The sequence below is a fragment of the Ahaetulla prasina genome, chromosome 3 (genome assembly GCF_028640845.1).
Source record: "Ahaetulla prasina isolate Xishuangbanna chromosome 3, ASM2864084v1, whole genome shotgun sequence".
NCBI classification, from domain to species: domain Eukaryota; kingdom Metazoa; phylum Chordata; class Lepidosauria; order Squamata; family Colubridae; genus Ahaetulla; species Ahaetulla prasina.
The window spans coordinates 85,228,773-85,245,669 of NC_080541.1; the positions used below are offsets into that span (position 1 = coordinate 85,228,773).

Genomic DNA, 16,897 nt, shown 5'->3' on the forward strand with positions numbered 1-16,897 from the left:
TGTGAAACCTTGATTCATGCTTAGTCACTTCTCCCCCGCATCCCAAATTCCCATACATCTCAAAGCAATTGTGCAGGATTTATCTATTAATCAGAGCACTGGAACCTTGTACTAAAATTATTTCCTTGAATTCATGAAAGATAATTCTATCCTGGAAAGAAACTATTAAAATTGAATATGACTAGAATGGCAGTATACAAACACAGTAAGAATGGAGAGATGTTGACCCTTCCTCCTTTACCACCAAGATGTAATCTGAACAGGGACTTCTACTTGTGTTTGTTCATATTCACAGCTAGTCTTTCAATCTCTTCAAAATGTCCTTAGAATTTATTTCACACCTATCTTTAATAAAATCAATGCCTGAAAGGATGGACAACAATATGTACTTCAGATTTACTGAGGAGAGTGAATGTGGACAAAAAATATCAAATATTAATAAATTAAGGTCACTGGTGATTCGTATGTCAACAATTCTGCATTTACTGAATGATAAGAAAAGTTGTATCATAATTCCTCATAAGGTACTTGCTAAGACAAATGCCTAATTGCTTTGCATTTTTAAGAAGAAAAAAGAAGTCACTTTCTGGATTCTATATTATCAATGATTTTTCAGGACCAAAGAGTCTGGACCAAAGACTCTTACATTATACTGAATGAAAGCCAACTTTATTCCAGTAAATCATGTGTTATTTGTTTTACAAATACAATGCACGGTAGCTGCCTGATGGCTTCTAGACAGCTCAAACTACAATCCCCAGAATTCCTAGGTACCTGGAAATTAAAGGAACTGCAGTCAAACACAGCTGAATGTCCTAAATTAGAGATGGCTACCCTTTAAAGCAGGGGAGTCAAATTCACATTGTCATGGCATCATGACGTATCACGACTTTTTTCCCCCTTTGGTAAGCTGGGCGTGGGCATGGCCAGAGCATGACTCATGCTTTAGAGCAAAGTGTTACACAAAATCTATTAACTGTCTCAGGAGGTCAAGAAAATCAAAGATGGAAAACGTCTGGAGGAACCGAACTTGTTCATGGCAATTCCCCCAAGCAAGCACAGACATACGTATTTGTTAGGAGACTGGCAGTCAGTTTTATGACTTACGAAGAATTCTTTATGGAGAAGCAAATCTACCAAGGAAAAGTATAGCGTTCATTGGATTATGACGGATAAAAAACAGGAAAGGATGATCAGCATTAAAATCCTTCCCCATGAGCAGACAGTAAGGCACAGATGTAACACCAGTAGCTGCTGCTGCTTCAGTGCCCGCTTCATTTACTTCCAGAAAGGACTTGTGGACAATTTTAGACACATGGAGATCCTGAGCTCCTGACATTCCAGACAAATCAGCCTTGCCACTGTCAAACACATCTATTAGCCCCAATGCTGCAAAGTAAGAGTTAAGGTCATAGTTTTCTTCCAGCTGAAATTTAGGTAGATGTACATGGATTTCAGCGCCGGAATTCATATTTTTGGGCTTTGTCCACTCTTGCAGTTTTTCCAAAGTAAGCTGTTTCTCCAGCTAAAACGGCAAAGAAAGAGAAGTAATCATTTGCATCACTGTGCCACAATATTTGCATTTCAGCACAGAGAAATTCCTTGCTGAAAAAAATGAAACACCTCTGACTTTAGTATGAATAAATTTGCAGAGCCAGGAAGCACATTTCTCTACCCCAGACATTGACTTTCTCTATGGGAGACAATAAAAATATGGCAGTGAACTGAGTGCAAGATGGTTTCTGCCACATGCTAAACTATTTGCAGCTTTAACAGATGTTCAGATGGGAAAAAAATTAATGCAGAATTTATAGCATAAACATTAGTAGTAGTAAACATAATTTTTTAAAAAGTACTGTATTTTTCGGAGTATAAGATACACCTTAATTTTGGAGGAGGAAAACAAGAAAATAAGAATTCTACGTCTGCCTACCAGCATTTAAGGTGGTGCTGCTACTCGCTCTCCCTGAAGAAATCCCTCGCATGCTGTGTGTGGGGGTATCAGGGCACAGCCTGAGGAACGAGCCTCTTCGGGATGGTCTGGGGGCGGGGGAATCTGCCTGGTGGCAAGGAAGGAAAAGCGAAGGAATACCAGAGGAAACTGACAAATGTGGCAACATACCAGCGAGGTGAAATGCCAACTTTGCAACAGTGTGAGAAATGACACCTCCTGCAGAGGTGGAAGGCTCACTCCCTTCTCTGCAAGAGCATACCATAAGCAGTTCCATCTGCCTGGTATTCTTCGCCTTGCCTTCCTTTCTCCTTACACCACCCACCCCAAAGTAGAGGGGATCACACCAAGAAGGAAGCCAGGGCCAAAGCCGGCCTCGTCCAGGAAGGCGCCTCCCCCCCCCCCCGACTTGTCAGACTGGGTCCTTCCCGTATCTCTTGTAGAAGTAGTCAGCCACGTCCTTCGAAACCCGTTTGACGGTGGAGATTTTATTCGGGTGCATCTTCCCCCTCCCCTTCAAACGACTGATCAATCCCCCACCCTCATTCCCTGCTATGCTATGCAAAGCACTGCCTCGGAAAGAGGCGAGTTCCTTTCGGAACTGCCTCTGGAGAGGGGAGGTGTGACCCGAGGAATCCACATTGGCAAAAGTGACGCCCACCCATGAAAGCTCAGGGATATTGCCTTTCACCTTCCTTCCCCAACACCCCCAGCTCCTCCGCCTCTCCTTCTCCAACACTGACCACAGCACATGCAGTTAAGAGCGTGCATCTTTCCCCTCCCCTTCAAACGACTGATCAACCTCCCACCCCCATTCCCTGCTATGCTATGCAAAGTGCTTTGCTCCCCGAATCCAAAAGCATGCCGTGCGGCTGGCGCTGCCACCTGAAAATGCTTTCCTCCCTGGTTCCCTGAAGCACATTGGAGGGAAACCGGCCGCCGCCTGAAATCCAGCTCTGTGAATTGCATCAGGCCAATGGGCGGTGGTACTGGAATGGAGGGAAGTTTCGCTTAGGGGCTCCCAGGTGCAGAGGGCTTAGACGGTGGCAATGGCTCTTCACAGTACTGGCGAGTGAAGTCATTGTGACCATTGTCTCCCCTGAGCTGCCCTCTGGGCGGCCAGAGGGGGAACCAGCTGCAAACTGTGGGGCTCGCCTCGGTTGTTCACCAAAGCCGCCAGGCAGATTCCCCCACACCCAGACCGTCCAAAGAGCTCGTTCCTTAGGCTGTGCCCCGACTCAGATCCCCGCCACCTGGAACCGCCCAAAATGCAACACGCGGAGGTCAAAAATGTCCAAAGGGTGGTGGGTGGTGGGTGGGCGTGACTACATTCGGAGTATAAGACGCACCCAGATTTTCAACCTCTTTTTGGGGGTAAAAAGGTGCGTCTTATACTCCGAAAAATATGGGTATTTTCAGGCAAAATTATGGTTGTCCTGTCCAAACATAACATAAAAAGCATTTATTTTATAGATACTGTTTACTATTTAAGATACTATTTAAATCTAATCCAGATCTAATCTGTTTTCAACTCTTTCAGCCAAGATGATTAGGGATTCATAGTGTCTAGTAAAAAAAGGTAGAGATTGAAGATTTTCTGGAGATGCCCAGGATAAGGCAGCCTCTCTTCAGAACCTCACTGTGGAGTCACTCAATGCATCACATAAACCACAACTTTGTCTATGCGTATGGGTGATGCTACCAAGTATTCACGTCGTATTTAAAATAATTTTGTTTAGGACAATAATTTTATAGCAATAGCAGGAAACAATAGAATCACCTGTTCCAGGCCCGTGGAATTATCCTCAATGCTGTCAGGCAAAAGGATGATCATGCTAAGATCCTTTCCCTTGTATGGCAGTTCCAGCACACGACACTTGCATTCAGATATATAACCAAAAGGAAGTATCTCTTTCATAAACATCATCTTCACATTCTTCTTTTCTCTCTGCATTATTTTAAGAATATTACAGTGAGGAGCTTATCAAACAACAAAGAAATAACATTCTGGATGTATATGCTGAAATTGATAGAACTAGTTCTCGGAAGTGAATCTTTTGCAAAACTATATTAATATATAGCTGTTTTTTGGAATCATACAACTCTGTTAAGCTAAATGAAATTCATTTCCAGGTTAAGGATAAACAGAACATCTAAACCAATTTAAAAATTACGATAAACCAAGGTAAAAAACCCTACCTATAATATTTAAAAAAACTGCTTTATTGTTTTCCTTCATGTATTACAGCAAATGACAATGCTAAATTCAGTAAAACATTTCAGAATGGAATTAAGTTTAATTTATGGGAAAGTTGAGATTTGTATCTAGTGATTAGGCTCAAAGGAAGCTTCATATATAAGGCTTCAAAAAGATGACTACAGATAAGTTAGGGTTATGTGTTCAGCGCTATCATAAAAGCTTGGATCTGATGCTTCATGAGTGCTTATTCCTACTCATGCCTAAACAACAAGCTATTGTTACAGAAGAGAGACAAAAAAATATTTACCTTATTTAGTCTAAAAGGCTTCTCTTCAGTATCTTCTTCTTTAAATGGCTTTGCCCAGTTGCCTTTAAAGTAAACAGCATTCACTAAAACCAATTTAGTCATTTCATTAATGGATCCTTCAGATAACAATTCGTGGATTTTACCTTGACGGAGAAATGTCACTGTTAATTAGCTGTGCAAGGAACTGAGGCCTAAATAATATTACTAGATCAATGAGACTAATAGAAAATGTGTTTTTCTATTTTTATTTTCTTAAATGTACATTTCTGCTCTGAAATTATTCTCAAATTACATGCTGCTAACTGGATCCCTTATTAAACAGTATACAAAAAGAACCCATTCTATAAAATTAACTGTTCCAAACAATTATTTTGCTTTCTCTTTTATCAATTATTTTATGGCAACAGTATGGCAAATAAAAGTAAGGGTCTGACTATCATGTAAACCCAAGAAAAGATAAAACTATTGTTGTAAATTTTTTTAAAATCTCACCTTCAGTCTGCTGTTCAACCCATTGGTTAATTTCCTTTTTTGCCTTGTCTGGAGCATTTGAGAAATCCACTGTCGATAATTCAGCTCCATACAAATTCTGGGTGCTAGTCAAGAAATCCTAGCAAAATAAGATATATAATATTTATGAATTATAAAATAAATATAATTATTATGGATAGCAGGAGGAGAAGCATTTACTGTCAGGGTTCCAAGTAATGATAATAGGAATTATCATCTCCAATCAATCAGAGATCCAATTAAACTCCCTGTTCCAGCTTGGCAGCCTTTGCTTTCATCATTCATGCTGTAGAATTTTCTAACTGCATTTAAGTAAGCACTCACAATAGCATAATGAAACATGTCTCTTTCTAAAAGGCTGGCACAGTCTGTGTTGAAGTTTTCCAATTCACTGTCAGGATAACCGTGCTTAAGCTGAAAACCGCTAGCCTTCTTCAGTACTTTAACCATGAGATTAGCATCATTTGTTTCGACCGAAATGTACCCTGAACAGAATGGCCTTTGAGGAAAGTTTATTCTTCTGAAAAGAGAAGCATATTATACATCCAATTTTTATGTATAATATAATTCAAACCTAATTGAAGAATCTGGATCTATCTAATAACATTAGCTGCAATACTCCTACATCTCACAAGAAACATGACTCTATGTGGATAAAAGAGAGAAAAAGAATGAACCTGTAAAACTGCATATTTCATAGCTGTGATGGAATGTGTACCCGGAGAAGCTATGGGGGTGGGGGGTTAGGAAATTTTAGCAAAACACGCTGTTTTCCCAGAGAGACACCCAGATTAAGAGACTGTGCAGTCCCAAAATGGAGCGGGGAGAGGGGAAGAGACTCAGAGTAGCCACACCCTGGAATATCTCAGGATATTTTGGTAGTAGGTTAGGTGGTTATAACCTTCATTTGGCTAGATTCTGTCCATTAGGTGTAAGAAAATGAATGACTGGATGTGATTGGATCTCACTGTATCATCTCTGGGCTGGGCTGACCATAGCAGACCTAATTAAGAGAGATTAAAGATTCACTTAAAGCAAAGGATAACTGTATTGATGAATATCATAGTCTAATAAAATGTGAAATTGACCTATAAAGCCATTCCGGTGGCCTATATTGACTTTTATTTATATAGCAATCTACTTACAGATGAAAAGTTGAAAGTTTTTTCTCCATACAACCTATTAGCAAGTTTCAATATATAAGGTGCATTGCTCTGGTTAATTTTAGCGTTGAGTGTGAAATACTGAAGTGCACTCGAAAACCACAGGTAGCCAGTGCAGCCTGCGCAGGATCGGTGTTATATGGGAGCCACGAGTGGCTCCTCTATCACCCGCGGCTGCATTCTGAACTAACTGAAGTCTCCGGGTGCACCTCAAGGGGAGCCCCATGTAGAGAGCGTTACAGTAGTCCAGGCGAGAAGTGACGAGGGCATGAGTGACCGTGCATAAGGCATCCCGGTCTAGAAAGGGGCGCAACTGGCGGACCAGGCGAACCTGGTAAAAAGCTCTCCTGGAGACGGTCGCCAAATGATCTTCAAAGGACAACCGTCCATCCAGGAGAACCCCCAAATTGCGCACCCTCTCCATTGGGGCCAATGATTCGCCTCCAACAGTCAGCTGCAACCGCTGACTGGGATGCCGGCATCCACAGCCACTCAGTCTTGGAGGGGTTGAGCTTGAGCCTGTTTCTCCCCATCCAGACCCGTACGGCCTCCACACACCGAGACAACACTTCAACAGCTTCATTGGGGTGGTCAGGGGTGGAAATGTACAGCTGGGTGTCATCCGCGTACAGTTGATAACTCACCCCAAAACCACTGATGACCTCGCCCAGCGACTTCATATAGATGTTGAACAGAAGAGGCGAGAGAACCGACCCCTGTGGCACCCCACAAAGGAGGCGCCTCGAGGTCGACCTCTGCCCCCCTGCCAACACCGTCTGCGATCGGTCGGAGAGATAGGATGAGAACCACCGAAGTACGGTGCCTCCCACACCCAATCCCCCCAACCGTCGCAGCAGGATACCATGGTCGATGGTATCAAAAGCCGCTGAGAGATCAAGGAGAACCAGGGCAGAGGAATAACCTCTATCCCGGGCCCTCCAGAGGTCATCCACCAATGCGACCAAAGCTGTCTCAGTGCTGTACCCGGGTCGGAAACCGGACTGGAACGGGTCTAGATAGACAGATTCATCCAGGTACTGGGGTAACTGGTGTGCCACCACACTCTCAACAACCTTCGCCACAAAGCGAAGGTTGGAGACTGGACGATAGTTACTCAAAACAGCTGGGTCCAGGAAGGCTTCTTGAGGAGGTCTCACCACCGCCTCTTTCAAGGCGGTGGGAACAACACCTCCCTCAGAGAAGCGTTAACAATCCCCTGAGCCAGCCTCGTAACCTCCCGGGTGGCCAGCACCAACCAGGAGGGACACGGGTCCAATAAACATGTGGTGGCATTCAGCCGCCCCAGCAACCTGTCCATGTCCTCGGGAGCCACAGGGTCAAACTCCTCCCAGATGGTCTCAACAAGACTAGCCTCCGTCACCTCGCCCGAAACTACCCAGTTTTGGTCCAGACCGTCCCGAAGCTGAGCGATTTTGTCAAACAGATACCTGCTTTGACAAAATTAAGAGAGATTAAATATTCATTTAAAGCAAAGGATAACTGTATTGATGAATATCATAGTCTAATAAAATTTGAAATTGACCTATAAAGCCATTCCGGTGGCCCATATTTATTTTTATTTATATAGCAATCTACTTACAGGCAAAAAGTTGAAAGTTTTTTCTCCATACAACCTATTAGCAAGTTTCAGAATATAAGGTGCATTGCTCCAGTTAATTTTAGCATTGAGCGTGTGAAATACTGAATGAAGGTCTTCAACACCATCAAAATGAAGTGTCTGCATGGAAAAGAAAAGTCCTAACTTAGTACCAATAACAACAGTGAAGTTAGGGTTAGTGCAAAATAATTTTGTCTAAGAACAATGGGGACATTTCAGAAATCTACAGATTCGCAGGTAGAAAGCATACATAAACAAAGAGTACGATGGACCACTCTTTGCAGAGTCCTTCTTAAAGGAGGCACATACAGTAAGATTAATACGATGGATATTATATATATATATATATATATATATATATATATATATATATATATATATATATAGGTCTTTGGTTATTCGGGTTTTCTCCCGCGTAAAATTGGAAGTGTCTTGGCGACGTTTCGACGAAGTCTCATTCGTCATCTTCAGGCTTCAACCGTGCTTCTGGGAGCAATGTGTGATCGCAGCTGTTTCTTCCTTTTAACTGCTAGTGGGGGTTTGAACTGATTGGGTGGGAGCTTGGCTGTGCTCTGATTGGATGTGGGGTTTTTTTGTGCTCTGATTGGCTGGGGGTGTGTCCTGTTTGGGTGGGGGCTTGGTTGTGCTCAAATTAGTCTGAGTTGCAGGGGGATCTGAGCTGGTGAGCTGCACTGCTGCTGTTTGGCTTCGTGTTCGTGGTCGTGCTACATCTTCATAGTGGGTGTCAGTCTGCTGCATGTATGGATTGGAGGGGTTTGAAATGGCTAATGTTGTAGCTGCGGTCTGGCTTCTGGTCCTTGGTCGTGCTTCCTGATCAGTGTGGGTTTGGGTGTGCTTTCTGGGTGGATGGTGAGACCATTATATGTGGAGTTGAAACCAGCCTGACCAAAATCAACCCCGATGACGCTAACAAAATCAGACTCGAAATCACCAACATCCTCTGCAGCAGCAAGCCACCCAAAAGCAACTTACCCAAAGAGGAACAGACAGCACTACTTAACTTGAAAAAAGACACCAGCATAATAATCCTACCAGCAGACAAGGGGAACGCCACGGTGGTTATGAACACATCTGACTACCAAACCAAATTAACCAACCTACTCCAAGACCCTGCATACAAACCCCTAAAAACAGACCCCACCACCTACCTAGAAAAAACCACTAGATCCAAAATAAAAGCCTCCCCCATCAGCGAAGAAATCCAACAAAGAATCATTCCCAGAGAGAAATCATCCAGATGCCCTAAGCTCTACGGCCTCCCCAAGATACACAAAGAAGGAACCCCACTCAGACCCATAGTCAGCTCCATAGGCTCACCTCTACAAAACCTAGCCAAATTTCTCGCCAAACAACTACAGCCCTATGCAGAATCCATCGCCTCACACGTAAAAACTCATTCCAGTTCATAGAGATCATAAAGAAACAAAACTTACAGCCCAGCGACCTACTCGTGAGCTTTGATGTCATATCCCTCTTCACCCAAGTGCCAATCAAAGAAGCCTTGACAGCTATCCAAAACAAATATAACCCCCCCAAGCACATCCTAGATCTGACCAACCACTGCCTATCCAACACATACTTCATCTTTAACGGACAAAAATACAAACAAATAGAAGGCGCACCCATGGGATCACCCCTCTCACCTGTCATTGCCAACCTCTACATGGAACACTTTGAAACCCAAGCACTAGAAAAATCTGATCACAAACCCAAACTCTGGCTCAGATACATAGACGACACCTTCATAATCTGGCCACACGGGAAAGAAAAACTTGAAAACTTCCTCACACACCTCAATAGCCTACACCCCAAAATACAGTTCACCATGGAAACAGAAGTTAACAACCAACTTCCCTTCCTAGATGTCTTAGTCTACAAGAAACCCAATGGCTCCCTAGGACACACCATCTACCAGAAGAAAACACACACAAACCGCTATCTGCATGCACTCTCACACCACCACCCAGCACAGATCAACTCCGTAGCCAAGACACTCATCTCTAGAACAAAATGCTTAGCTGACGAACAACACCTAAAAACCGAACTACACACTCTCACAAACGTACTAACATCCAATGGATTCCAGAGAAATAAGATTACCAAACTAATCCAAAAAGAACCCCCCACTAAAACCCAAGACAGAGAGCAAGAAAATGGCACAGCCCTCCTCCCATATATAAAAGGCACCACAGACAGAATCAGCAAGATCCTCCACAAACATAACATCAAGACAGCATTCTGCACAAACCAAAAAATATCCACCATCCTAAGAAACCCCAAAGACAAAATTGAGTTAGAAAATCAAGGAGTATATGAAATCCCATGCACCGCCTGCCCCACCACATACATTGGACAAACCAACAGAAGAATAAGTGCGCGCATTGAAGAACACAAGAACTCATTCAAAAAAGAGGAACCAACTTCTTCCCTGGTCCAACACTTTAAAGTCACAGGACACGATATTGACTTTAAAAAGACCAGAACTATCGCCAAAACTGAACACTTTAACAACAGAATAATCAGAGAAGCCATCGAGATAAAAAAACGCCCACACAGCATGAACAAACGAGATGATACCTCCCGCCTACCAGCCATTTGGAAACCTGCCCTTATTGACAAACGTGTCCCTAACACGAGGAATGACACCAGACCCACACTCACGAGGTCCACACAGGATGTCACCACCACACATCCACCCAGAAAGCACACCCAAACCCACACTGATCAGGAAGCACGACCAAGGACCAGAAGCCAGACCGCAGCTGCAACATTAGCCATTTCAAACCCCTCCAATCCATACATGCAGCAGACTGACACCCACTACGAAGATGTAGCACGACCACGAACACGAAGCCAAACAGCAGCAGTGCAGCTCACCAGCTCAAATCCCCCTGCAACTCAGACTAATCTGAGCACAACCAAGCCCCCACCCAAACAGGACACACCCCCAGCCAATCAGAGCACAAAAAACCCCCATCCAATCAGAGCACAGCCAAGCTCCAACCTTAATGGATCCTTCAGATAACAATTCGTGGATTTTACCTTGACGGAGAAATGTCACTGTTAATTAGCTGTGCAAGGAACTGAGGCCTAAATAATATTACTAGATCAATGAGACTAATAGAAAATGTGTTTTTCTATTTTTATTTTCTTAAATGTACATTTCTGCTCTGAAATTATTCTCAAATTACATGCTGCTAACTGGATCCCTTATTAAACAGTATACAAAGAACCCATTCTATAAAATTAACTGTTCCAAACAATTATTTTGCTTTCTCTTTTATCAATTATTTTATGGCAACAGTATGGCAAATAAAAGTAAGGGTCTGACTATCATGTAAACCCAAGAAAGATAAAACTATTGTTGTAAATTTTTTTAAAATCTCACCTTCAGTCTGCTGTTCAACCCATTGGTTAATTTCCTTTTTTGCCTTGTCTGGAGCATTTGAGAAATCCACTGTCGATAATTCAGCTCCATACAAATTCTGGGTGCTAGTCAAGAAATCCTAGCAAAATAAGATATATAATATTTATGAATTATAAAATAAATATAATTATTATGGATAGCAGGAGGAGAAGCATTTACTGTCAGGGTTCCAAGTAATGATAATAGGAATTATCATCTCCAATCAATCAGAGATCCAATTAAACTCCCTGTTCCAGCTTGGCAGCCTTTGCTTTCATCATTCATGCTGTAGAATTTTCTAACTGCATTTAAGTAAGCACTCACAATAGCATAATGAAACATGTCTCTTTCTAAAAGGCTGGCACAGTCTGTGTTGAAGTTTTCCAATTCACTGTCAGGATAACCGTGCTTAAGCTGAAAACCGCTAGCCTTCTTCAGTACTTTAACCATGAGATTAGCATTATTTGTTTTGACTGAAATGTACCCTGAACAGAATGGCCTTTGAGGAAAATTTATTCTTCTGAAAAGAGATGCATATTATACATCCAATTTTTATGTATAATATAATTCAAACCTAATTGAAGAATCTGGATCTATCTAATAACATTAGCTGCAATACTTCTACATCTCACAAGAAACATGACTCTATGTGGATAAAAAAGAGAAAAAGAATGAACCTGTAAAACTGCATATCTCTTAGCTGTGATGGAATGTGCACCCGGAAAAGCTATGGGAGTGGGGGGTTAGGAAATTTTAGCAAAACACGGTGTTTTCCCAGAGAGACACCCAGTTTTAGAGACTGTGCAGTCCCAAAATGGAGCTGGGAGAGGTGAAGAGGATCAGAGTAGCCACACCCTGGAATCTCTCAGGATATATTGGTAGTAGGTTAGGTGGTTATAACCTTCATTTGGCTAGATTCTATCCATTAGGTGTAAGAAAATGAATGACTGGATGTGATTGGATCTCACTGTATCATCTCTGGGCTGGGCTGACGATAGCAGACCTAATTAAGAGAGATTAAAGATTCACTTAAAGCAAAGGATAACTGTATTGATGAATATCATAGTCTAATAAAATGTGAAATTGACCTATAAAGCCATTCCGGTGGCCTATATTGACTTTTATTTATATAGCAATCTACTTACAGATGAAAAGTTGAAAGTTTTTTCTCCATACAACCTATTAGCAAGTTTCAATATATAAGGTGCATTGCTCTGGTTAATTTTAGCGTTGAGCGTGTGAAATACTGAATGAAGGTCTTCAACACCATCAAAATGAAGTGTCTGCATGGAAAAGATAAGTCCTAATTTAGTACCAATAACAACACTGAAGTTAGGGTTAGTGCAAAAATAATTTTGTCTAAGAACAATGGAGACATTTCAGAAATCTACACACTCACAGGTAGAAAGCATACATAAACAAAGAGTATGATGGACCACTCTTTGCAGAGTCCTTCTTAAAGGAGGCACATACAGTAAGATTAATACGATGGATTTTATATATATATATACAAGGAAAAATTGGGGATTTACCAAAGTCTGAATGTGTTTACTATATATTTTGTCTTGGGGAAGTGAGAAAAAAAGTTCCTTTATTCAAAATTACCTTAGGATATCAGTTACAGAATCTGTATCGAGTCTCTGCCTCTCTTAATTCCAAACATAACTTCTTCCTACGGTCTTTCCAATATACAGCACTTAAAATATAACTCTCCTTAAATAAGAGCCACAATTCTTCATAGCAGCTATGCTAACATGTCAGAAAAATATCTGCTGACCTTCAAGAGTTCCTTATTCTCTTGAAAATTGTTTGTTCAGCAAACTAGTTCACTAGTAAAACCCTGGGGTAAATTACAAAAGAAGCAACATTACTGATCCTGCCCCTTCCTAATTTTTTGGAAGTCCTAACTTAATCTGGCGATTTACTTAATACATTTTAAGACCATGATTCATCGCTAAACTAGAGACGGTTTCCAATATACAGCATTTAAAATACAACTCTCCTTACAAATAGCCACAATTCCTCGTAGCAACCGGACTAACATGTCAGAAAAATCTGCTGACCTTCAAGAGTTGCGAGGCTGTGTTACCCCGGGCCCCTAAGACGACCATGGCCAGGGCGGACGATAAACTGAGCGGAGAAAAGAAAACGTTGCCGGTTGGGTGGGCTTCCTTCAATTTTTGGAAAAGATCCAGAGCAAACTGCGAGTTTGCATTAGCCAGTTTATCCATAGTGACGAACGGGAAAGCTTGAAAACAAGCAAAAAGAAAGGAAGAAAATTACTTTTCAGATATCTTTAAAATCAGACCACTAATAACGAACAACGACCACCGGAGAGCAAGCGCAAGCTTTGAACAGCAACAAGCGACGGCCGCGGGACCCGCCCTTACCTGCCAAGAGAAGACCAGCGGCGACGCTGAAGGTGGGTTGGATGCGCACAGAGCCACAGCCGCAGAGATCCCGGGTCTTGACTTTGCGAAGAAAGGAGCGCCGGGCGTTCTCTGGAGCTGGCGAGACGGCAAAGCCCCAAGACTCTGACTTTCACTGGCTGGTAAGGGAAGAGATAAGGGAAGAGAACCAAACAGGCTTGGAGACTTGGAAAGCGTGAGAAGAGCAGAATCGGAGGAAGGGTGGGGTTGTTATCAATTTGCTCACCTCCGCACAATGCCTCCAATACACGCACTTAGCCCACTGCCCCAGCACAAGCTCGCTGAAAGGGAAGGAGAGGAAGGAGAGGGGAGGAAAGGAAAGAGGGGGGGGAGACGAGGAAGAGGGAAACGGGTGGGTGATTGGATGGAGAGAAGGAAAACCGAAAGTGTCAGGAGAAGCAGAAGCCAAACGGAGGTGAGAAACCGACAGAAGAGAACTCGTTCTTAAAGGCTCCGATATATGTAGTCTTGTCGGGAAGTTAGGAAAGCAAAGACTCAGAATAAATAAAGATTTGCACCCAAAGTCAAAGCTAATAATAAAAAATGTTTTTTGAACATATAAATAACAAGAAAAAAATTAAGGAAACAGTCAGTTTGCTAAAGAGAGAAGACCACAAAGGAAATAACAGGCAGGCAGCAGAGAGAAAGCAGAACTACTTAATTCATGCTTTGCATCTGCCTTCATGCAAAAGGAAACTATAGCCCCACCTGCTAAAAACAACTGTAAAAGACAGACTATAAATAAAAGTTAAAATAAAATAAAAAATGGTAAGAGAACATCTGTCTGATCTTGATGAATGTAAATCATCGGGGCCTGATGAATTACATCCCAGAATTCTAAAGGACCTGACACAGGGGTGAAATCTACTTACCTTCGTTACCGATTCCGAAGTGCACGTGTCACATGTGCGTACGGACCCTCTGTGCATGCACAAAACCTGTGCATGTGCAAAACCTGTGCATGTGCAAAACCTCTGCATGTGCAAAACCTGTGCATGCGCATAGGGAAAAAAACATATTACTTCCTAGTTAAAACCAGGAAGTGATGACAACAGGCGGGTGGGCGGAGCCTTGCACCACCACTGCTACCGGTTCACCAAACCACCCACCGCAATCGCTACCGGATCGGCCAAACCAGTCTGAACTGGGAGCATTTCACTGCTGATCTGACAGATGTCATCTCAGAACCACTGTACCATATCTTTCAAAAACCTGGAGCATTGGGGAACTACCAGAGGACTGGAAAAGAGCTGTTGTGGTTCCCATCTTCAAAAAAGGGAAAAAAACAGACCCAGAAAACTACAGACCCATCACTCTAACATCAATACAGGGGAAGATACTGGAAAAAAATAACGAAAAAACAGATCTGCAAACATTAGAAATGAGTAAAATAACAACTAGAAGTCAGCACAGGTTTGTTAAAAACAAATCAAGCCAAACCAATCTTATTTCATTCTTTGACATTGTGACTAAATTAGTAGACCAGCAAAATGCTGTGGATGCAGTATACTTAGACTTCAGCAAGGCGTTCAACAAGGTAGACCACAACCTACTTCTTGGTAAGGTTTGAAAAAATGGGATAAATAGCATTGCCATCAGATGGATTTGTAACTGGCTGACAAACTGTACTCAACAAGTAGTCCTTAATGGTACTACGTCCACATGGAGGAAAGTAAGTAGTCCATCTTAAGCACAGTACTCTTCAATATCTTCATAAATGACTTAGATGAGGGAATAGAATGGGATCTTATCAAATTTGCAGATGATACTAAGCTGGCAGGAATAGCCAACACCTTAGATCAGTGATGGCAAACCTTTTTACCATTGCGTGCCAAAAGCAGGGAGCGCGGGGGGGATGCACCCATGGCCACACCCATAATGCAATGTCCCCTGTGCACCCCACCACACCGCACATGTGTGACCCATGCTGCCCCGCCCCCTGAGCATGTGCCCATTCCCCCTGCACCCCATTCTGGGCCTAGCAGGCTTCCCTGAAGCCTTCCAGTAGATCCATTTTTTGCCTTCCAGAGGCTCTGGAGGGTCTGGAGGCTTTCCTGGAACCTCCAGGTGGGCAAAAACAGCCTTCCCCGGCCCTCTGGAGGCCAGAAATCGCCCGTTTTTGGACTTCCGGTAGGCCCCTTTTTTTGCCCTCCCAGAGTCTCTGTGTGAGCCTTGTACTTACCCGGCATCCAAAATGGGATTGAGACTCCTGGGAGGGGTGGGGTGGCATGGGCATGCACACACATCTCCCGCATGCACAGCAGACCTGGAAATCAGCTGGCTGGCGGGAGCCATGCACACACACACAGCGGAGCTAATCTAGGGAGACAGCTCGCGTACCCACAAAAATGGCTCCATGTGCCACCTGTGGCACGCCGTAGGTTCGCCATCATGGCCCTAGATGATAGGCTCAAGATCCAGACGGATCTTGACAGACTTGAACACTGGGCCCTAACTAACAAAATGAAACTCAATGTAAAGTAAAGGCTTACCCTTATGGAAGATAAACCAAAAGCACACATATAGACTGGGAGAAATCAGGCTTCAGTAACTGTAAGAGGAGTCTTGGTGTTCAACCAATTAAGTATGAGCCAACAGCGTGCAGTGGCACACCATTCCAAGCTTGGAGACTTTTATCCACATCTGTGCTAACAACCTGTCAATAATGACTGGGCTTGGGGAGAAGGCCCTCTCCTTCCTCTGTAGATAAAAGTCCCCAAACTTGGAATGTGTGTGTGTGTGTGTGTGCCAGCAGTTTGGGGAGGCTTGTGGGGCACCAAACTGTCCGGTCAAGTTAGCCAGTATGGTTGTTCCATCCTGACGAGGCCGAGTGGTGTCAAGCCAGCCACACCCACCTAGTTGTGATGAACTGGGGCTACTGGCATTTTGAGGGCAACCATAATGCTGATGTGGCCTTCAATCACATTGAGGCCAGGGATATCACAACCAAGATTGCTGCTATTCACATTGCTTTTGAATTAATTTTCTGTAGAATAACGAAACTATTTCATTGCAGACAACAAATGACAGAGGGCTTCAGTTTATGCCAGTGAATTTGCTCCATTGTATTGCAACATCAATTGAACCTTTAGAATTTTCATTCAGGTTCTCATGACCTCAGTAAGTTTTCCAAAAAAAAAAAAATTCTATCATCTCAAGTTACTTAAATTTAACAAACTACCCTACAGAAGAGGGAAGATAATAATCTGTTTCAGCTTTTGCTAAAATTGAAAGAGGCGTCTAGACTATTTTGTTCCAACCTTCTAACACAAGAAGGATAACCCAAATCTAA

General features: G+C 42.8%; 1 protein-coding gene across 1 annotated transcript; it reads right to left on the reverse strand.

The window, feature by feature from the left end:
- Window positions 1-656: 656 nt before the first annotated feature.
- LOC131194024 (leukocyte elastase inhibitor-like) lies at window positions 657-13,915 on the reverse strand. Its single transcript, XM_058174565.1, has 7 exons — window positions 13,567-13,915; window positions 13,240-13,424; window positions 7,732-7,869; window positions 4,951-5,068; window positions 4,459-4,601; window positions 3,732-3,899; window positions 657-1,525 (listed from the first exon to the last, which is right to left on the reverse strand). Exons 2-7 carry the CDS (start codon window positions 13,405-13,407, stop codon window positions 1,118-1,120), a joined length of 1,143 nt encoding a protein of 380 aa, XP_058030548.1. The 5' UTR covers window positions 13,408-13,424; window positions 13,567-13,915; the 3' UTR covers window positions 657-1,117.
- Window positions 13,916-16,897: the final 2,982 nt, after the last annotated feature.